Below are 23,780 nucleotides of genomic sequence, written 5' to 3' on the forward strand. Positions count from 1 at the left end.
GTCTGAGAGAAAACAGAGATCACTTCCAGCATCGCATGTAATGCAGTCGATTACACATACGTCAAGATATGTAGCGTATTTTTTTGGTTCAGATTGCTTCATCACAACGGGAGTTACAGCAGAATATTCGGGGCCTCGTTCGAGTGAATCTGCCCTGTAGTATTGGTCCCCGTAGAGGGAGGTGGTGGTGTGGCCAAGGGATATTGGTCCTGGCGAAAAGAAAAAAGTCAGAGTAATATCTATGCAAAACTGCTACTGATACATACTCAAATGTTAGGAAATCAAACGGAACATGCAAATCAGCCACATATCTAATATCTCCACCAATTTTCCACCTGATCCTTCCACAATTTGGGCAGCCCGCATTCAAATGCTTTTCCATGCACATGGCCCACACTCAGTTTCTGCAATATTGCTCTGGTGCCTGATGCCAGTGCTTGTAAGCAGATGTTAAATGAGTAAGAAAATCTCCACTTATTACACAGTTAGGTTTGAAAAACAGTAGGTCTTCATACTCCAGGTTTGGCATAAAAAGAGCAGTGTGAAAAAGGTGATCAGAAGGTTATTTGGTTGCAGATGAAATGAGCCATTTCACCATTGACCTCATTTAATTTTATAGCAGCAGAAGCAGGCTGTGTTGCAAATGTCCCCATAAGAACATCTTTGTCTCTACTCACCTGGGCTTGTAAACGCATGCAAAATATGTGCACTTGCAATAAACTAGACTCGCTCACAGCTTTGTGTGGAAACAGTCAAACAACTTGTAGCATTGCTCCTGTTCGTCTTGACGTATGGCTGGATTAAAAGAAATTAAAATAACACGCCTTAGTTAGACTCCATAACACTAATAACTGACAAGGTCAGGATAGAAAACCAATGAAAATTTCCAGAATTTTTAAAAACAGAACAGTGTCATTCACCATGCGTTGATGGAAACTCATGCAAATTTTTTTTTATGACTTCCACAGTACCGAAACTGCAGATGACATCACTTTATTGGAAATGACAGAGATAGGAGGGATTGCCGAGAACAGAGATATGAAGAGAGGACAGAGCGATGCAAGAAACTAAAGGTGAGGAGAGGCAGTGAGGAGTGAGAACAGACATAAAGAAAAAAAAAAAAGGACTGGAACAACAAACACTCTGGAAGGACTGACGTCCACTAACTCAACATTTATCCAAGGTAGAAACCTTTAATTACAACGACTTTCTTGGTCACGCTTTACTTGGATGGTCCCCTATAGATGATCTACAGACACTTTCTGGTGGTACTCAATTGATTATCAACCCCATTATGGTTAGGGTCAGATTTAGGAGTATGGGTTGTTTTTGCATTGAGTGTCAAGTTTAAGGGTAAAGATAGATTTAATTTAATGTCACACTCAACTTCAAATTCAGGTGCATGTAATAAATATTTAGTTGAATTCTGAGAATTCACAAACCAGTAGTGGACCACCCAAATAAACTATTACTGCTTTCTTAAATATGATCTGCCAATATTTAAACATTCTCTTTTTTCTGTCAGATATGAATCAGAAATTGGTATCTGTCATGCAACTTTTATCAGGCAAGTGGGTTTATGCACTTTATTGTTTGTGTCCTTTGTGTTTAACCCCTTCAGTGGTCACGAGAGGCGAGTCGGCTCAGAGATCCATTCCTAACTTTTCTACACAATTCAATTGTTGAGAAACAAAGATATCTAGAGTGGTTTGATGTAAAATGGTTAATTGTAGAGAAACGTATTGACTGAAGTTTCTAATTGCTCAGTTTAACTTTATCACATGAAATATGAATAGAAATACATTTCAGTTAAATCTTACAAAGATTTGAAAAAAAAATGTTTATATGTTGAGATTTAGACTTTTGTTAATATATTGAATGATAGATTAAATGGATAAACAATAAAGAACAGCCTGTTTTGCTCAGTGTTTGTGGAGGGAACTATATATGGTGACTCTTTGTTCACTGTAGCAGGCTTAGTTGTAACACTTTCAGACTGTTAACCCTTAGAAACCTAAAGTTTTGGGGATTGTTTTTGGTATTTTTTGGCAATTATAAAGTATCTACGTGTGTCAGTCTAACATGCCATATGTTGTTATATTCAGGATGTAACGAGCCAACAAGAGTCAGACGCTTGCGGTTTACTGTTAGAATCAGAATCCAAGTTCGTAGTCACAAAACAGGCAGGGGTCAATTCCAAAATGAGCAGTAAATTCAAACAGATGATCATCACCAAGGGCAAACAATCCAAGAGGGTTAAGCAAAATGGCAGTGTCAAGGAAAACAGGCAAAAAGGTCAAAAACAGGAGTCAAACCAGAAAGGCAAACAGTCCAAAGGGGAAAGGCAAAAGGCAGAGTCAAAAAACGGAAAGCAATGGTCATAAACAGTATACAGGCAAATAGTAGAACACTCAGCAGATCACAAAAGATACAATACCTCGCAATTAGCTATGGCTAAAGCCCGGGCTTATAAACTAAACTAAGAAGATCATGTGACATGAGACACAGGTGAAGAGAATCAGTATTCAGGAGATCTAGAGCGCTGATTGGTGCGTACGGAGAGGTCAGGAGTCATGTGATCTCCCAGAGGATTCTGGGAGATGTAGTCTGGGTTCGTCTTGGAGCTTGACGGATGCGTGACACAGGAGAACCTGGGCTACTCAGATATGCCATTGTTTGATGTAAATGCTGACCAAAATTTTATATCTTTTTATGAATTTGGGTCATTTCTGATCTTAAATTTACCTGCTAAATTTTGTATTTTTATTAAAGAGATCTTGAAAACAAGTGCAGTTGTAATTACCCTTTCAGGAATTGTTAGTCTGGAGTGTCTGTGTTGAAGGTGCAATACTTTTGATGGTGATTCATTCTGTTGGTTATTAGAGTGAAAATAAACTATTAGCATAAGATGGACTTTTTTTATTGATTTTCTTTCCTCTTGTATTCAAACTCTGATACACAGCAAGACAGGCTTTATTTTTAATTACAAATTGAGTTCCATATTTAATATCAGATATTTTTAATACTCAATATCAATGTAAACTGAAGGCCCTTTGTTTCTAATATGAAGGCTAAAAGCAGAGATGTAGTTAAACAGTAGCGAGTGGGGTTTGGGTGATTTTGGAGCTGGATTGCTGGCTGATGGACAGTCACAGGTGGATGAAATCACTCTGGATGGTGCAGCAGAGTCTGATGAGTGATCTGATGTGTGAATCATGTCGCTGTTTTAACCCTTTGTTGGAAACTGAAGGCCAAACAACAGAGCAATAATATTAGGATTTTAGGTGATTTTCTGAGTCGAATTACTCACTGATGCTGACATCACACCTCGATGACATCATGCTTGCTAGTTATGGACGGGTTGAATGTTGAATGTCCTGATATGTAGATCATGTTTTCCATCTTAAACCATTCTGAAGTTATGAAGGCTAGAACTGACCTACTGTTTTTTCTCGAGGTGGTCTCAGTTTGGTCCGTTTGGTCCGTTTGTAGTTCGTTTTGTGGTTCGATTAATGTGTGTGTTGTGAAAACAAAACAGCCCCAGTCCGCTTTAGCTTTGCTTTATGGTGAAGACCTCGAGGCTCAGTGAGTCTTCAGCACTTCAGCAGGTAAAACAGACCAAGGATCATTTATAAGGTTCTACTCAGGATAAAGTCTGAACACTGGGATCATTTATAGGGTTCTACTCAGGATAAAGTCTCAATTTGCAGTTGCTTTCACACTGAACGCTGAATGAATGAAAATTTCGCTGGGTGGAGCTCAGTGAGGAGCACAGCTGAAATGGAGCCCACCGCGGCAGACCCGCAGGACCATTTTTCTAATTTTGCGCAATGCACTTCGGCCAATCGTTTCAGCATGGCCAATAGGAGAGCAGCAGGCGGGTCTGGTGGTTCTTCTCGTCACCTGATAGCGAGTGCTGTACACACCATGAGTGCTGTGAAAGGGGTCCGAGTTCTAATGGAGCTGTGGTCTGAACAAGAAGTGGTCTGAGATCTCAAAGGACCAGAAAGAAAACCGTGACCTCTTTATAGTTTACTTACAACATGAGCACAAAAAGAACTGAGGCCATTTGCAGTTGGTTCCCTTCCAGGTTCACTTTAACAGAACTTGGTTTGGTTCTTTTAAAACGAACTATAGGTGAAAGCACTGTAAGAGACATTTGTGTCATGAGCTTCTGGAATGATCTGGATGCACTGCAGGCTGCACAGAAGTGTTTTAAATCAATTGTATTTCTGTTCTGCTGCAGTTTAACACTAATTATAATAAGTTTTGTTTGTTTTTCACAGCTGTCTGTGGTGTTTCTTCGTCAGTTTCTTATCAATATCACTTTGTGAATGAGGAGAAATCCTGGACTGAAGCTCAGAGCTACTGCAGAGAGATTCACACTGAACTGGCCACCATCAACAACATGGAGGAGATGAAGAATTTGAATGCTTCTCTGAAAGACAAAACTAGGCACGTTTGGATCGGTCTAGAAAAGGGGAACACTGGGAAATGGCTGTGGTCTCTGGCAGATGGAAATTTCCACAGTGAGGGAGACGCTCATAGAAACTGGAGCCAAGGAGAACCAAACAATAAAGGGGGCAAAGAGTTCTGTGTTGTAATGAAGAAAAGTGATGGAACATGGGCTGATGATAGCTGTGAAGAACTACACCCATTTATGTGTTATGACGGTGAGCACATACAGATACATGTTAATGAGCGACATCATCACCATGTGAAGTGGGCCTGGAAAATATGCTGATAGGCATTAATCATTTTCATCTTTCTGTGTTTGTGGCAAATGTTATTTTGTGAATTATGAAGGTGGTAATTTATATACTGAGTATTATGTAACCAAGTTTTTAATAAGGTAAATTAAATGTTTCTTAGAAAAGAAGACAAACACTGACAGATACAGATTGATTAAAGAGACAAAGACCTGGCGTGATGCTCAGAGCTACTGCAGAGAAAACTTCATAGACCTGGTCAGTGTGAGGAACCAGACTGAGAACCAGCAGGTCTACACAGCAGGACAAGCATTAACGGATGACTGTTTTTGGATTGGCCTATTCAACGACTCCTGGAAGTGGTCAGGGTGTGGTTTGTGAGAAAACCGTAAAATGTCTATGATCTTTTCATTCTTCCTTTTGTCTCCAGATAAGCTGATCTTGGTCAATCAGAATCTGACCTGGAGAGAAGCTCTGAGATACTGCAGAGATCATCATGTGGATCTGGTCTCAGTTCACTCTGAGGAGATCCAGCTCTGGGTGAAGGAGGTGGCACAGAAAGCCTCCACTGACCTTGTGTGGCTGGGTCTGCGTCACACCTGCACTCAGGGTTTCTGGTACTGGGTGAGCGGTTTTTCCATCTGCTACCAGAACTGGGCTCCAGGTAACGGGACAGGAGGAGAAGACTGCAGCTCTAGAGGAGGTCAGCAGTGGGTCAGCCTGCCTGAGGACCAGAAACTCAACTTCATCTGCACCACCTATGGAGGTTAGTTACTGTGTGTGTGTTTTACTTTGAATATGAGTTTAAAATTAATTTGAAAAACGATCATTTTCTTTCTGTTTCCAACTAAAGACTGAAACAAGATGTGGCTCCTCATCCAGACTAGCTCTCAATCCAGGATCAGCAGAGCCAGTTTTCCCACATGTATATTTGTTTTACTAAATCATACATGCTTGTTTAGGTCTAGATTTGTGTAATACATTCATTTATTTATCATATTCTAGTGTGTACATTTATTTGTTTTTCACTTAGTTTTATCACAAATATATGTTTATTCTTTTCAAATGTTTCAAACTATGTTTCAGCCTATATTGACTATGTTAAAAACTCTTTTCAAAATATGTTTAGTTTCAAGCACAACTCCACATATTTCATGAACATTTTTAATTCAGTTCTTTTGTTCCAAGTTTTTATTTTTCAAATTCATATATATTTATGCTGCCCTGCGATGGACTGGCGACCTGTCCAGGGATGTATCCTGCCTTCCGCCCAATGACAGCTGGGATTGGCTCCAGCACCCCACCGTGACCCAGAAGGATAAGCGGTTTAGAAGATGTATGTATGTATGTATGTATGTATGTATGTATGTATGTATGTATGCATATTTATGCTTGGATAATTTGCTTTGTCATTAGGCTGAATATATAATTCTGTTTCCTGTGTATCTGTTATGGTAAGGCATGTTATTTAATTTGTAATATTGAGGTATTTCGCTTGCAAATGATTTCTTTTTTCATATTGAATGTAAAAAATTCATATGTCTTCCATATTTGTCTTCATTCAATTATGTATTTTGGTAAATACATGTTCCCTAGACATATTTGTACAGAAAAATGAAAGACAATAACTAGGTGGTCTTCAAATATTTCAAATGTTTCAAACTATGCTGACTATGTTAAAACTCTTTTCAAAATATGTTCCATTTCAAGCACAACTCCACATATTTCATGAACATTTTTAATTCCATTCTTTTTTTCCAAGTTTTTGTTTTTTCAAATTCATATATTTATTTATGGATAAGTTAATTTATCATTAGGCTGAATTTATAATTCTGTTTTCTGTATATCTGTTAGGGTAAGGCATGTTATTTTATTTGTAATATTGAGGCATTTCACTTGTAAATGATTGTAATTTTTCTCAAATTAAAAGGATTCATGTGTCTTCCATATTTGTCTTCATTCAATTATATATTTAGGTAAATATTTGTTCACTAGACATATTTAGTCATAAAAATGGAATACAATTTGTCCATAAAACCTACAGACTGCTACAGTTTGGGTTGTGTTCACTTTTTATACCCTTACAAAGAATGATCGATCCTTAGGCTGATTCCCTAACTAGGCTGTCTTTAAATCTACACCTTGAATCCAGTTTTTGGTCCTAAAATTTATGGTTACTGGTAAGTATCTACTAGTGGCTGATCCTTTACATTAACAGTTCAGGCAACCACTAATAAATGCAAAAATCTAGATTCAAGGTCTGCCTCAACTGCCCTATTCTAAGAACTCAATGCAAAGATGCTATGAGCAGACAAGCCTGTATTCATGAATGGAGCTTTGTGTCTTACTCAAAGACAACCAACCCAGCCCAATTATGCAGAGCAACTCCCCCTTTAAAATGTAAACTTCAGTTAAGATTAGCCTTACAAATTAGTTGTAATGAATGTAAAGCAGAGGGAGCATGCAAGTTGGTCAGGACTCGTTTATATACAGAGTTTTCCCAATAATCAAGGTAATTGATAAGGTCAAACTTAAAGCTGGTAGATTAATCCAGCACATGATAAAAATTGCAAAAAGAGGCTACAAAGGCCAAAACCAAGACAAAGAAACCAAAAAATACAAATACTAGAGAAAACCAAGAAACATTACTACATAAACCAAGGAATTACAAGAATTTATGCTCAAGAAACTATGGAACGACATTGAGTTAGATGGCAGCAAGGATGGTCCAGGGTGGGACTAGAGCTGTAAAGGAACCATTTTGGGTGGACTGGTCCAATTGAAGGATTCTAAGAGGGGGGAACCCATGACAGTTTCACAGAGACTTGCACAACCTATACAAAGACAAATTGAAGCTGCCCTGGTGGCTATTGGTGACCCAATCCCTTAGTGTGATACACTATATTGTTTTTTCCTCTACGTTTAACCATCAGTTGGTGCAGTCTGTAGGTTTACAATTGCAGACCATAGCTGTTTTGTTGGTGCACTATTTCTCAGCTTCTAATTCGTCCATCATTGGACAAAGAGCACTGTTGGCTGGATATTTTTGGGTGTTGAAAGACACCCTGATGTGTGTAAAACACTGCCATGACCCGCACCAACCCCACACACACCATCATACCACTAGCATGGTGTTGTCACTGCTATGCTGAGAATGGCCCTTCACCCAAATTATATCTGGTTAACTCTGGTTGGCCTATCCCGGTTTACTACAAGAAAACTTTATCTTGAAATATAATAATTTAAAAATGAGTTCTTGTTACAAAATATTTGAAAACCCTAAAAGCGAAATCAATTAGCACTGGCAGGACATCGTCTGGTAAAAATGAGTGGCCTCATTGCATACGTACTTGGAGATGACCCCACAAAACACAACCACTCTGCAGCAACAATGCAAAGGCAAGTACAAAAAGAGAAGTACTATAATACATAGGCAAATGTGCATGCAGTGAAGCAAAGGCCATAAACAACCCACTATTTACCAACTACCTCGGCTGTAAAACACCTACAGTGGTGCCAGTGACTCAGCCTGCCTTTGGTGTGGGGGGCGTGTGCATTGGACCAAATTAAGGGAGACAGAGGCGACATGTTTAAAGATTTTAGGGAGTTGTGAAATGAATATCATTAAAAAAAAAAACATACATACCATACATATTATTGGTAACGTTTTTGATAACTTGGCTTTTCTTCTCTGTAAAAATATCCTTCTAATTAGAAAAACAGCCTTAATTAATAAGTACCTGAGGCTGCCGTCACAGTGTCTGTGGATGTGTATATCACAGTTTATGCAAATATTTACGTGTATGTGTGTTTATGGGTAGCCATAGAAACAAATACAGCAATAAGACTTCTGCACAAAGAGACTGAATATACTTCAGAGCACAGAGTAACAATGTTACAAGCCAGAACTAGATAGTTTCAGACCCAAATTATGTATAAATCAGTCCATCATATTGCAGTCTTACACAACACTGATACACTCATTATGTCCACTGTGGACAACTTAAAGTGTCCAGGAAAGTCACAGCCTTTAAATTAGGTATGAACACAAGTAACTGTGGAATAATTGTGGACTTCTATTAGCTGACATAACAGAGTTCGCAGTTAGTGTTCTCCTTCAAGGGTGTTGTTCAGCCTATGTTTGAGGACTTAACACTGTGTAAACCGGTATCGTGTCTTTGTAACACCCTGTCTTGCCCTGTCCTTTTCTTTCTCAGCCTTTGTTTTCATCTTCCATGTGTTTTTGATTTTTACCCCATTTTCTCCCCAATTTAATTGTCAATTCCACCTACTAGTTAGGCCTTCCCCAATCACATGATGCTACCAATGCTAGGAGGGTGAAGGCTAGCACAGGCTTCCTCCGAGACCTGTGAAGCCAGCTACAGCATCTTTTCGAACCACCGCTCACGCAACGTCATTGGACAGCTGAATGTGCTTGGAGGAAATCGCCAACCTCCAGATCTGTTATGTCAGCTAACAGACGCCTGCGCTGACTAGCATTGTGCTGAGTGATGGGGGGAGAAGAGGGGGGCCATCCAACCCACTCAGAGAGAGCAAGGCCAATTGTGCTCTCTTGGATTCCCCACTACGGATGGCTGTAGCATCACCAAGGATCGAACTCATGATCTCCTGATGATAGGGCAAATGCTTAAACAGTTGCGCCACTTGGGAGCCCCCATGTTCTTTTTGCTTTTGTGCTGTAGTTCATAGCCCCACCCCCTTACTAGTCCCAGATGTTTCTTGTTTCCCCTCAGTCTATTTATACCCTGTGTTAGCTCTCTTGGTCTTGCATTGTTGATGTTGCTCTTCGATGTTGGTGTTCTTGTTATCCCTTTGTTTGTTGTTCTGTTTTGTAGCTTTCTTTAGTCTTGTATTAAGTTTTTGAGTTATTCAGTTTGTCTTTCTTTGTGTTTAGTTTTGTTTTGCTCTATTTGCTTTCTTTCTGTTTTATTTTCCATGTGGACCTATCTACTTTACTCACCTCAGCTACTTAGTTTCTAGACTCTGTTAAATGAGATTTAAATAAAGACAACTCACACTTGCATCCTGCCTCAACACCCACATCATTACAGAATGCAAGACCTTTAAACATGGATGCAGTGAGTTCGCATGCTTCCAAGCTGCAAGAAGGATACCAGCTGTTTCAACAGCATAAATCTGCACTACCAAGTGGGCTATTGGACGCTACATTATTGGCTGATGTTGATGCCCTTCTCACTGTTACTGATGGTGCTTTGATCACAATGGAATTTGGCCTCTTCCCACCACTGGAAATGCCACAGAAAGCATTGTGGACAAACACATCTTCCCACAGTAGAAGAGGATAGTTCCACTCCTGAGGAGAAGATTTTTTTAGGGGGCTGTTGGACTCAAATCTCTGAATTGTGGGTCGGCTTAGCCATAACAGTCTTCAGGCTAAGACGGACTACAACACAGAGGACATTATTAACTTTTTTATATACAGCCCCTCTGGCACCACCCAGTGCTCTGGAGAGCACCAGTGGGCAAGTGCCTGTTGCAGCAGGTCCGCCTGCCATCAAGGACATCGTAGCAGGCCTGCCTGCCTCCATGTATGCCAGTGCAGCCCAGTCTGCACCTGAGAACACTGGTGCCTTCCAGTCTGAGTCTGCTCCCAGTGCAGCATCCCTTGACAAGCTGGCCTCTGAGTTCCCTGGCCAGCCAGCCTCTGAGTCCCCTGCCCTACTGGCCTCCATGTCTCCTGACCTGCCGGCTACCCTGTCTTCTGAAGAACCAGCTATTCTTGTCCTCTGGCCCATGTTTTTGTTTATGTCCATGGGATTGCCTAATGCTTTGGTGAACACCAGCACTCCAGCACCAGCCTCCCAGTGTCCTGCTCCAGCACCAGCCTCCCACCGCATTCCATTGCCTGCTCCATGCCTTTTCAGTTTGCAGCTCAGCCAGCTGCCCAGCATTTCCAATGTCCATAGCTTACAGCTTTTATTTCAAAATTTTTATTTCAAAAACATAAAAAATAAATGTTAACCTTAAGGTCAAAACCACTTATTTGAAGGATTTTTTTCCCTTTTCCACTTAAATATTTTTGAAGTGATTTTATGCAGCTCACTAAACTTCATGACAGGATATGTAAGGGAAAACTGTAAGGGAATATATAATTCAAGCTACATTTGAATGTAGCCATGCTAGAAAGAGCATTCTCTACTGACTTCATGAGACTCCCTTTTGCTTTATGCAAATTATTACTGCCAACCACAAAGGTATGTAGTGTCTCATTTCCATAATTCTGTGACTGTTGTTTGACTATGTGATACCCCATGGCTTTCCAGGTTAAGTTATCCATCTTGAAACACCAAAAACAAGTAGGGTATTGTCACACAAAATCAGAAATAAAGTTTATTGGGAGAAAATGTGAATACTGCTAGTTTTACCACCTTCTAAAGCTGGTTACTCTTTGCTTTGGGTGCACTAAATTGATGGTCCTTTCAATAAACCCCTTATCTTTGTATATAGATAAGAGTCTGGCCTTATCCATACAGCTGAGTGAGTAATACAGCATGCTAAGATAAACAGAACATTCAGGAGCTTTCAGAAGATTATAGGGCACTTTCAGGGAAATTTCCAAGGCAGTCAATTCTAAAACACTGGCAGCCAATCCTCATGTGAATAAGAGAATGTGATTGACACTTCCACTGTAGGTGCATTATGGCCATTTTACAGCTCACTAACTGAGATCAACTGAATTAACAGTCCCTGGAATTAAATGAATGCAGACTTTAAAGGCATCCTATCAGGACATTGAGTTCAATTAGATATGAAAAAACATTGAACTGAGTTAATATTGTAGCTGTAAAGAGCAACATGATAAAAGTTCAGAAAATGAAAAAAAAAAAATAGTGTGATCTTGAACTTCATCTTAGGCGTATGCACCTTGACCCCCTAGTCGAATGTGTACCTTGTCATTGATCTAAAGTATAATCATCCCAGGCTAGAGTGTCACTGCCTAGGGTACTATTTGAGACATGAGTCCAGACATGGATGAGGAGCTGAGAGGACCCCGTTGGATCCAGAGGACTGTGCTGCCTTTGTCCCACCCATTTTTTTCTGTCCATTGACCCATGGTGTCGTAACTACCTTCTGTGCTACATCCAGATGAAGTAAAACACTGTGATGAAGAGATATTTGAAGGAGACCTAATATAGCTGGCTGTCCCAAACTAGTCAATGGCAGCCAGGTATGTGTGCCCCTACTTTCCCTATTGTCAGCTGCCTATGGCCCTACTCTGCTGGGTCAGGTTCACTGATGAGAGGGGGCCAGACAGTGGTCTCCTGGAGCTCTGGAAGAGTGCAGCAGAGCATTAACTTTTTCAAGTGTAGGTATCAGACCAGAGCAGGAAAGAAGCTCCAGAAATGCTGCAACCAGCAGTGGCAGACAAGCTTTAAAGAAATGCTTCACTGAAAAATCCAATTTACATTTACATTAACAGCATTTTGCAGACCTTCTTATCCAAAGCGACCTACAAAAAGTGCTTTGTCTATCTAGAAAAAGTATCTTTGCTAGTTACAAATAGGCTAGAGAGAAAGCCAGTCCTGAGCTCAGATATTGCCAGAAACAAAAGCCCATGTTGATACTTAGAGAGAAAGGAACAGAATTAAACACAGAACAGTGCAATTTCAATAAGTGCAGTACAATACATTACAGTGAATACTTAACTCAGTGCTCACTTAAGTGCTGTATAAAGAGATGTGTCTTCAGTCTGTGTTTGAAGTCTGCGAGAGACTCTGCTGTTCCGACAGCCAGTGGGAGTTCATTCCACCACCTGAGTGCAAGGACAGACAAAAGTCTTGATGCTTGTCTTCCACACGTCTTGAAGGATGGTGGGTCAAGCTGCGCTGTACTTGAAGCTCGAATGGCTCGAGGTACAGTTCGAGTTTTGACCATTGCCAATGGAGGGGCTGGTCTGTTTTTGGCTTTGTAGACAAGCATTAGGGTTTTAAATCTGATGTGTGCAGCTACAGGAAGCCAGTGAAGGTAGTGCAGCAGTGGAGTGACGTGACTGAACTTAGGAAGATTGAAGACGAGCCGTGCTGTTGCATTCTGGATGACTTGCAGAGGCTTGATGGCCGCATAGGAAGACCAGCCAAGTGCGAGTTGCAGTAGTCAAGCCTTGAGTGAGAAAGGGTTGAATCCTTCAGATGTTAAACAGGAGAAACCTGCATGACCGAGTTAGGTCCACGATCAAGCCAAGAACAATAACTGGCCATCCAGAATCAAGCCAAGACTTCTTGCATCTTCAGACAAAATGGTCAGAGAGTTCTCGAATGAGATGGCGAGATCATGATGAGGACCTGTAGTTGTAGGGATGAATAGCAGCTCAGTCTTGCTAGGAATGAGCTTCAGGTGGTGAGCTGTCATCCATGAAGAGATGTCAGTCAGACATGCTGAGATGTGACTGGAAACCTGTGTGTCAGAAAGTGGGAAGGAAAGCATTAGTTGAGTGTTATCAGCATAGCAGTGATAAGAGAAGCCATGGGAGGATATTTAGGTATTCAACCTACACTGTGTTTGACTGAAGATTGTAATCCGAAATATCCCATCTCCAAATAGGAAAATACAAAAAAAAACCCCACTTCTCAGCTGGGTATTCCTGCCCTAAACATCATGATGGTGATCTCTGCTCAGCATATGGCACCAAATCAACATGGCTGCTCACACCATAAATGGTAATAAAGACCTTCATCTCTACTTTTAAATGAGACTTGCTTGAGATCAGTCAACATACCGACAATGTAACAGTTAAAACTTTAACACTAACCATAGAGGTCGCTGTTTTGAGAAGGTAAATACATCATGAACATTATCACTCATATCACTAGCATAGCTGTATAGCTTATTGCTAACAGTACTCTTTCATGGAGGCATCCATGATTTTCCCACTCTGTGACTCGAAAGCATGACCGTCAATAATGTCGCAATTACGTACGCCAGTTTTTCACTTCTAAGTCAAGTCAAATGCAGCTATAGTTGACCAGTGCAACAAAAATAGTTGACAATGTCGAGATTTGTGGATGCATGGTGCACGTAAAAGTGTCCGAAACTGACCAAGCCCATCAAAATTTTGTCCAAAATTGAACAGAATCAACCAAATGCTATCGATCACCCAACATCATGCCTGACACATATTAGGGAAGTTACTTCCAACATGAGCAGTCAGATTTTGTGTTCAAATTGTGTTCAACTCTTCAAATTCTAATTCAGGTTCAAATTCTTCAGAAAAAAGACAGGAAGTCTAGTTTACTGTGGCATGCGCCCGCCCCCCAGGCCCCAAACATCAAGCGGCGATGAACCCCGGCGAGGACGGCGGGGAGAGAGCCGCGAATGGGTGGGTGATGGAGCGCGAAGCCTGAGCTCCAAGTGACCCGAGTGACGCGAGTGACTGTATGAGGAGGAGGAGGACGACAACAGTGCCGGCAACAAGAGGCACAAGGGCAAGGAGCGAGTCCCGAGCTCCGCCGCCTGGGCCCTACCCCCTGTTACGCAGTGAGGCCTATTCAGTACACCTCATGTTCGATCCGGGTGGCCCAGCTGGGGGCGGTGACGAGGAGGCGGAGCAGCAAGCTCTCGTTCCCTCTCGGCTCGTGTGCTCACGCTGCCCTTAATGAGAGCCAGCTGTTACTAAGGCAGGCAGATCCCGAAAAAGGAGGTCAGCAAGTGTCTAATTAAAGTACAAACTAATGCAAACTACTGGTTAAATTTGGTAGGTTTGTTCAGGATTTTAGTGCTAAATGTGCCATTTTTCAGTATTATATCTGCCCCATCATAACAATTTTAACTCTTCAAGGCCTAATGAGTGGAATGTTATGTTAACTTAGGGAAGGCCTTTTTGTCCAGTATAGGTACTTTAGGGCAGAAGGTTGGACATTCTGATTTAGGCTAATTCTTTAAACACATATATCTGAACATGTCTTCTGTATTTGTTTTCTATTATCGTGTTAGAGAGCATTATCTAGGGACTTCACCAGACTCCCTCTTGCCTGGTTTTATGCAAATGATACTGCCAACCACAAAGATATGTAGCTGTCTCATTTCCATAGTTTCCTGGAAGTTGTTTGGCTTCATTTCTGATTTTTCAGGATTATAAAGTTTATTGTGGCTTAAAATGTGAACACTTCTTGTTTCACAACCTTTTAAAACTGGTTGCTTGTATAAAAAGTTGATCCCCGCCTATGGCTAAACATCTTGTATTTGGTTAGACTGAAGAGGAAGATGTATTCCTGTGGAAAGAAGTTAGCTAGCTGACATGGAACTAAAAAGACCACTTTTTACCACCATTCTCAGCACTGCAGTAACACTGACGTGGTGGTGGTGTGTGTTGCGCTTGTCTGAGTAGATCAGACACAGCAGTGCTGCTGGAGTTTTTAAACACCTCACTGTCACTGCTGGACTCCACCACCCAAATAGTACCTGCTCTGTGAGGGTCTATGGGGGTCCTGACCACTGAAGAACAGGGTAAAAGGGGGCTAACAAAGTATGCAGAGAAACAAGTAGGTGGTCAGAATGTTATGCCTGATCAGTGTATCTTGCTGAAATGTTTAAACTGGAGCACTTTTATTTCAACAGTTGACAGCGCTTTGCACAATGTCATAATGTTATGCCTGATCAGTGTATGTAATAAATATTAAAATCTTTTTTGGAATGTTTAAAACAAATCTGAAAGATTAGTTTTTGTTTTTATCCTTTCCTCTTGTTTGTACTTGATAGGGAACCTTCCATCATTTATCTTTTAGTTTTGATTAGATTAGCTCTATTTATCTTTCACTGGACACTGGATATCATTACTTTAACCTAGTATTAGGCCTCCCTGAGCCCCAAGCCACTTCTAAGAGTGTATTTGTATGAAAATGATATGGTCATTTGGTCTAGCCACACATTTGCTTTTCCTTCATGGCTTGTGAAACCACAGTGTTTAGATCACAATTTACAAGTCATATTGCCATTCACAGACTACAAGCCACATAACTGCCTTGGAAATGTATGGTTTTACTACTATAAGCATGATTGAGAAACTCTTCCAGGAGTACACGAGCTTAATACATACATGGAAGGTATATTATTAGCCTCTATATGCTAAACAAACTCACACAAGCAGCTATCAAGAGCTTTCTGCCTACAAGGAAACTGGCGCTACATGCTGTTATTGTAATCAGAGCACTGTGTGGATCTGCACTGCAGTTTGTCCTCGAAGCCCTAACTTCCTCTGTCTCATATCACTCCACTGCCTTTGTGTACTGCTGAGGGGGAAAGAAGATTATTCTGCACCATTTGCACTGCATGGCAGCCTCAGGGGCCCAGGATGGAGCTAGCAGTGTGTGTCTATATGTGTATGTGTTTGTGTGTGGTGATGAAAAATGGCCTACTGAGCCAAGTGGCCAAAAAGTAGATTTCAAGAGCATAAAAAAGAGTTTTCTTGAACAATAATAGCAGTGGTGGAATACAACGACAAGGCTATTTGTTAATAAATATCATTAGATAGCATGAAGACCAAATGTCAAGGAATTTAGCAAAGCACAATGTAAAAACTTTGACAACTTAACATAATATTATTATTATTTTTTTTTGTATTTATTGTCTCCACATCCTTTCAGACCCACAGCACTGATTTGTCTTCTCACAGTGGAAGAAACACCTGTGGAATTTTTCAGATCTGAAGCAGCTTGATTTTCTCCTCTCTCTTAAAGGTAGTAGGTATTTAGGCCTTAGGTTTTCTCAGGGTTGGGATAGCTACTGAAAAATTAGTATCTACTTTCCCAAAATGTGTAGCTAACTGTAATTTAGCTACTTTTCCAGAAAATGTAGTGGCTGCTTTTTAGCTACTTTTTGAAAAATAGTGCACTACTTTTTAGCTACTTTCAAAGCGCGATTGTCAAAATGTTTGTGAATCTCCACCTGACACACCAAACAAGTCCAACTGATAGTGTGATCAAGACACTGCATTTAATTGTGTGACACAAAGAATCATACAACTGAAAAGCTACAAATATACAAAAAGATCACCCAAAAGTAAATTTAAGTGTAACCAACAATCAAACTTACACAACCAAAGGCGTGATATCCAACATAAATTTAGACTAAGTAAAGGCAAAATCAATCATTCCAGGTTTTCCTAACAAAAATCAACAAAAATAACCATATTCAAACCATACAATTTCATGCAAAGCGTTTTCAACTGTTGAAATAAAACTGCTCCAATTTAAAAATTTCAGCAAGATGTGTACAGACAAGACATTCAGAGTCGTTTGTTAAACTTCAGCACTTTAGCCTCAAAATTCTCATCAGTGGCCCTGGCTCTGTGCAGTACTGTTAGTAATAATCTATTAGGAAAATGCTTTTTCTGCTTTAGCTAAGCCAGGGGTCGGCAACACTCCACTCTTTTACTGCCCTGTTGCAGCTCCACAGCAGAACTAGATTTTTAGGTAAAATAACATAAAAGTTTTAAATTTTACTTTGCACTAAAATAAAGGTCTGTTTATACAATAAATGGTCTTAAACAGCAGAGTTAATGCATAACTGCTAATTCACCCAACCTTTAATGCTGAAGATTGATGCACAGACTAAGTCGTGAGGCTGAAGTCAGCATTTCTTTCACCCGCTTCTCATTCAAATTTTCCCGTTCCAACTTAAATGGTGGAGCAATACATTCTGGCACCTCAGGCACAGTTTAAGGTGGAATGGGACAATTCGAATAAGAAGGTGGAGAATGAGGAGCTGACTTCGGTCTCCTAAAATTTTACAAGAAACTCTACTTTCACTGAAAATTTCCTGACTGAAATGTGAGAAAAGTGGCTACAGCTGACCTAAAGCTTAAAGCAAAGCAAAGTAAGTCTGCATTTTCATTTATATTAATGTTTTGCCTATAGTAGGACAATATACTGAGATATATTTACAGCCAAGATGGTAAAATAAAATGTTGTGGATCCCAAGGCGGTTAGATTTTTCTTTAAAGGACAAAATAGTTCCTCTTAACATTTGGGTTGCCGACCCCTGAGCTAAGCCTACTAAGAAGGGTGATCAGCGCGTGGGGCCAGCGCGTGACTGTTTGCTTTAACTGTCAGGATCACACACTAGCCCAGTTAACAAACATGTTCTATGGTTCAAATTTTGTGTGGATTGCCTGAAGCCTGTAGTAAAATTGTAGCAAAAATTATCATTATAGCCTCACAAACATTTGTAGGCATTACAGCTATTAGCTACATTTCAGAAAACTGTAGCAGCTACAGCTAATAGCTACAAAAATGTGTACTTAGCTACAAAAAGTAGCGCAGTACTTAGCCATCCCCCCATCCCTGGGTATTCTCAATCTTATGGTCAAAATTTAAATGACTATTTAGTTTAACTAGGTTTTGCGTAGTTGTTATGACCCGAAATGATTATCTTATATCTAATGTCCTGAAAAATATCACCCCAAAAATGAATGATTAATACTGGATTGAGCAGCTAGAAATTTGTCTAGAAATAAAAATAAAATAAGGCTGGTCTTTTGCACTCAACTGTAGGTCCACTATATTAGTTACAGTTTCAAACTTTGGCCTGTTTGCAGATGTACAAATTATCACCCTCGACCCCAGGAGTCATCAACTAGATTTGTCTTGGGGTCAGATTCTCACAGAGCAAATTTTAGGCACTCCCCTATACATATCCTTTAAGCTGTGAAAGTATTCTGGTATTTATAATAAATAACTCTAAACAAGCACATTCAATCATTAAGTCTGGCTTGACATTGATTATTCAAGGGTTTTTTGTGCAATTTTCACAGGTCGCAGTGACTAGGCAGTAGCCTAGCAACACCTTAGCAACCACCTGGGAGACCATAGCAACAGCCTAGCAACACCTTAACAACCCCCTTGATTACAATAGCAACAACCTCTTAACACTTTAGCAACCACCAGGGATACCATAGCAATTTTACACCAACACCTTAGCAACCACCTGGAATCCACAGCAATGGCCTTGATAACTTTCTCCTTCCAGTTTAAATTCATGTTTTCACATGTGAAGCAGCTCATATTTATAACTCACTAACTTTCTTACGCTGTTGGAACTTTTTGTGAATCTTTGAAAGAGGAAACTGTCTTGAACTCACACCAGGCCAAGGCAAAGGATCTAGAACTGTAACTTAGTGGTCAAAGTGAGGAAATGGATGCCAGTTAAGCAATAGAACATGAGAGGGAGTGTGTTATCACGAAATAAAATCACAGCAATGATGTTATTTATGATAACACACAACCTCGAGTGTTCTATTGCTTTTATACAACAGTTAAATAAATCAATTAAGAAATTAATAAACTGGGCTGTGAACGCGGCGTTTAATGTTTTAATGTTAGCAATTCCTTCAGCCAAATTGTAGTTCCTTAACAAGCAGCTTGGTGCTACATCAGAGTAATGAGCTCCGCCCACTCACTGCACAGCCAGCAGTTCATTCTCCAGCTCCTTACATTAAATTCCCAGACTGTCATTGCCACAAAGCAAACTTTTCAGTTGGCAGCTGTGACAAAAGAACATCTAAACAACGTGGAATCATCCAGAAATGAACCGAATACCATTCGCCAAACATGTAGTCTCATCTTCAGAGTCTGACCAAATCGGACTGAGCCATAAAACTGCCGCAATATCAGGTTTAGCTCAGTTTTGTCATTTTTTGCCAGATCAATATTACTGTTGTTTTGTTCCAGCCAGTCTTTAAAGCATCTTACAGCTCATTTTGTTTGGCGAATGGTATTGGGTTAATTTCTGGCTAATTCCAGGTTGTTTAGGTGTTCTTCTATCAGAGCTGCTGACTGAAAAGCTGCTCAGTGGTGATGACAGTTTGGGAATTTAGTGTCGTCTCATCTTCAGTAGTCTCATTTTCGGAGTCTGACCAAATCGGCTGTCGGTCAAATGTGATCTTAAAAGTGTCCATTTTCTATTTGTGGCAAAGTAAGAAGTAAAAACGTTCAAATGGCTTGAGCATCTCATACAGCTGTCAAAGTCATTGCTTAGCAAAGGTGTCTCAGCAGAGTGATACAGTGTTTGTGAAAAAACTGTGCTGTTATGGCGAAATAACAATGCGGTTAGACCGCTTCTCAACCAATCAGCTTGCGTGGCCAGAACTAACTGTTGTATAGTAGTCAATAAAAGATGGATTGAAAAATATCTTCTTACTGTGCTAACAGTCTGAAATGGTTAGCCAGCTTTCCGGGTGGTGAAATAAGACCACCTTTTCCATGCTTGATAGTGGCAGAATGTATGTATGTGCTCATACATTTCAGTAGGTGGTGTTGTTTGAACAGTATGCTATGTTTTATCATTTTTTACAGGTTCCAAATCAGTTAATGGAACCAAAAAAGGGTTGAATATGTTGGGGCTGGAGAAAACTTGCTATCTGGCCAGATCTGGACTGCAGGCCAGTATTTGATGATTCCTCCTCTACTCCATTCATCATTTGTCAGTTTCTAAACACTGTTGACCAGATATTATTTAGGTGGTTGAGCATTCCCAGCATTGCTATGTTGAGAATGGTCCATTACCCAAATAGATCTAGCCAAAAGCAGCTCTGTGGTCAGAAACAGTTGATATGAACCTTACTACATAACACTGGCATAACCATACCATAGACACGTCATGGCAGATGTCTGTTCAGTTTATTCAACACTATCCTCTTTCTTTCTACTCATTGGACCAAAGCAGTTTGATTGACTCCTGCCACAGTGAGGTAGTGTTTGTCCTTCCACATTGTGTCAGCTCTTTAATTAGCTCGTTCCTCTGAGACAGACCACTAGGCCACACAATCCCTCTTTAATTAGCACACAGCCGGACACACAATGATGAAGCACCCAGATGAAGCAGCTGCAGCTCCTTCTGATAAACCTCACAGCTTCATGGATACATGCAGTACTATAGGGCAGAGCTGGAGACTTATGTCAGTGACTCGGACTCGAAACTTTGCTTTGTTATTGTACAATCTAGCTACCATGTATTCTCTATGAACTACAGACTAACCAGCTGTTCAAAGTTGCCTTGTTCCTTTACTGCATGAAGTGCTTCAGTTTTATGATTCAGACTAAACGATTTTATATAATGAAAGGCTTGTTAGTTGAAGCCTGGTTGAATCTTTTAGGTTTTAGTAGGGTTTACTTTTGTATAATGCAAGTCCTGCAAGACTAAAATAAAAATTTCCACTAAAGAGTATAAAGCCACCAAGAACTTGGCTGTGGAGCAGTGGAACTGCATTCCCTAGACTGATGGAGCACTATTTAATCTAGTTTCTCAAGTGAATGACTGATGCGATATTTGATGATTGTACAGTAAACATGAACACTCATTAAGCTTTTACATTATTATTGCTTTTACCTGTGTGTAACCAGTACATGTATATTTTTATATATAATTTATGAATTGATTAAGTTATATCATTTCATCATTTACTTCCTTTTTTACTGAAGAGGGATGGAAACATTTTCAATTTTGAATGAATGTTCATAGAACTAAAGCTTTTTTCCAACAAATTTCTGATGGCCTATTTATCATGAAATTGTCGATGTAACAACTGACATCTTCAACTGATTCAACAAAATCAATTATCTCAACAAAAATTAAATACATATTATACTACTTATAATATCAGTACAGTGAATACATAATAACAATGTAATGACTATATAATGACAGTATAATACTACAAAATTGAAAAATTACATCCCAACTTCTAGTACAGTAAATATGATAAATCAAATGTAATGTTCCTATTACAAAATGTAGAATTTATGTATGTAAATATTTTCACTATTATTACCTTTTTTTTTCTAGTCACACATATCGCTGTTGTCGGAAGACAAACTCATCTCCATTTATTTTCAGTTTTTGACATAATTTGAAAATGCCCATTGCTCTTTACATTGTGTGTAAAATTCATGATGAATGGGCCAAAAGAAACGGACCAAAATGACTTGGAAAAAAAATCTGGTTCCATTGACTTACATTAAAAGTAAAGTATGTTTTTCCTTCTCCTGTAAAGTCACCATTTTGGAGATACAAGGTTTTCTTCTGACAAGAGCAATATGCTGTACAATTATGAGTACTATAAGTATCACATACGCCATGCATAAGCAAATTAAATCCCTTTAATTAAACATTTTTTGATAAAAATTTATAGTAGACTGCTTTTACAGTTGTTTCTGGTTTAAAAATAAACTTTTCATTCACAGAATACATTCAAAAGAATGCCAAAACATTTTAAGCCACTGACATTATCATTATTCAAATTGCACCATTCTTGTATTTAGTTTACTGGTTTGACTTCTTGGCCTGAAACCCACCTCTAAGTTTGTGACTCACCAGAACATTTTTTTTGTTTCAAATACATGCTTTTTCAGAGAGTTTCTCAGTGAGTGAGTTATAATAACAGTGCAGTCAGAAAGGAAATGCACGTCTGGCCCTGCGTTAGCTGTGGGCAATCCATTAGGTTGTACAGGGGATTTGATTACTCGAGTTGGTTTTGCTCTGGCCGAGACTATATATTAGCCTGCCCGAACAGATGGGCCAACACTGCTACTGAAATTACTACAGAAACGTAATACAGACCCATTTATTGCAAAGTCGTGGCAGCTGCTAAGCGGCTGTAGGTGGTTTAAATGACCGTTGGGGGACATCCAGCCGAAGGGGGCACGGTGATTTTCCACACCTGATCTCCTCTGCCTTGCCCTGTATATTGGTGCTGCCCTCTTGTGCTTTCTAGCTGCTTTTCCAGCCTGTGGGAGTAATGTGTGCATGCATGTGTGCTTCAGCCTTTTTGCTGAGAGATTTAATTTGTCTGAAGTGGGGCTGCTCATGCCCAGTCACATCACAGGGGCCAGAACAGGTGTTTAAAATTCATTCTGGCTTTTGCTGCCAGGTCTAGCGAGCAAAAGAGAGCAGGGGGAGAGAGAGAGAGAGAGAGAGAGAGAGAGAGAGAGAGAGAGAGAGAGAGAGTAATAGCTTTCTAGAGGCATCAAAGGTATTCACTGGCACTTGTATGCATAGAAGGGGCTGAGAGAATGACACACAGAAAGAGAGGGAGATAAAGAGAGAGAGTGAGACCTACACGTACACCTGCCCATTAAGTCATTAGCTTTTCATTCAGATGGATCTCCATGCTCCTCAAGGCTCTGGCCAGGAGCAAGGTTCCTCAGGAAACAATGAATAGTGTTAGAATTACTGCTAGTAATCTATTTATTTGTCTTATTTTGTTAAACAGGATAAGGACATATGACCATGAAGGTTTTCTTCCTCCAAGTTACCTTATTTTGTTACCATTGTTCTTCATATTCAGAACCTACCTGCTATATAGCTCTAAAAAAGTACTTGATTACTACCCACCAGGAGAGAAGTTACCTATGCTCACTCAACCACATGTGGACATTCACCAAATTCTGTATAAGTTAGGGCTGTCAAAGTGCACACCTTAATGACACATTATTAACATGTTATTAATGCATATATTATGCATTAATGCAATAAATTATAAGAGAGAGGGACACAAACACAAAGCCAGATTAAATTATTAGCTTTTAAGGCAGATGGGTGCTTCTAAAGGCGCTGGCCAGGAGCAAAGTTCATCTGACAACAATGGCTAGTTTGAAAATCAGCACTATTTATTCATTTATTTATTCATTATTTATTTATTTTATTAAGCAGGGAAGGACATATTACCTCTGAGATCTTCTTCCCCCCACATTTATCCTACTTTCTCCCCAGCGTTAGTCATAGCTCAAACCTAACTGCTACAAAGCTTTGCCCAATCACAATTACTGCCGTCTAGTGAGAACATGCTTGGTCAACCACATGTAGATAGTCGCAAAATGCAGTACAAATTAGGGCATTCATAATTAATAACACATTAATAACGCATTAGTAATGCATTAATAACACATTAATAGCGCATCAATACAGGGGGAGATCCACATGCACACCTGCCCATTTAATAATTAGCATTCCATTCAGATGGGTCTCTGTGCTCCTTAAAGATTTGGCCAGAAGCAAAGTTTCTCTAGCAACAAAGAACAGTCGGGAAAAGAATTTTAG

The 23,780-nt window shown here is 39.9% G+C and overlaps 1 protein-coding gene across 2 annotated transcripts; it reads left to right on the plus strand.

Moving 5' to 3' along the window:
- The first annotated feature begins 1,024 nt into the window (after positions 1-1,024).
- Positions 1,025-5,936, plus strand: LOC118803549 (macrophage mannose receptor 1-like). 2 transcript variants are annotated; one of them, XM_036564039.1, is made up of 5 exons: positions 1,025-1,183; positions 1,526-1,567; positions 4,287-4,673; positions 5,140-5,475; positions 5,563-5,936. In XM_036564039.1, exons 2-5 carry the CDS (start codon positions 1,528-1,530, stop codon positions 5,565-5,567), a joined length of 768 nt encoding a protein of 255 aa, XP_036419932.1. In that variant the 5' UTR covers positions 1,025-1,183; positions 1,526-1,527; the 3' UTR covers positions 5,568-5,936. The 2 variants fall into 2 exon arrangements, with proteins under 2 accessions (XP_036419932.1, XP_036419933.1); XM_036564040.1 differs by lacking the exon at positions 5,563-5,936 and having other exon boundaries at positions 4,873-5,257.
- The last annotated feature ends 17,844 nt before the right edge of the window (positions 5,937-23,780 follow it).

Source organism: Colossoma macropomum, unplaced genomic scaffold (genome assembly GCF_904425465.1).
Source record: "Colossoma macropomum unplaced genomic scaffold, Colossoma_macropomum, whole genome shotgun sequence".
Classification (NCBI taxonomy): Eukaryota; Metazoa; Chordata; class Actinopteri; order Characiformes; family Serrasalmidae; genus Colossoma; species Colossoma macropomum.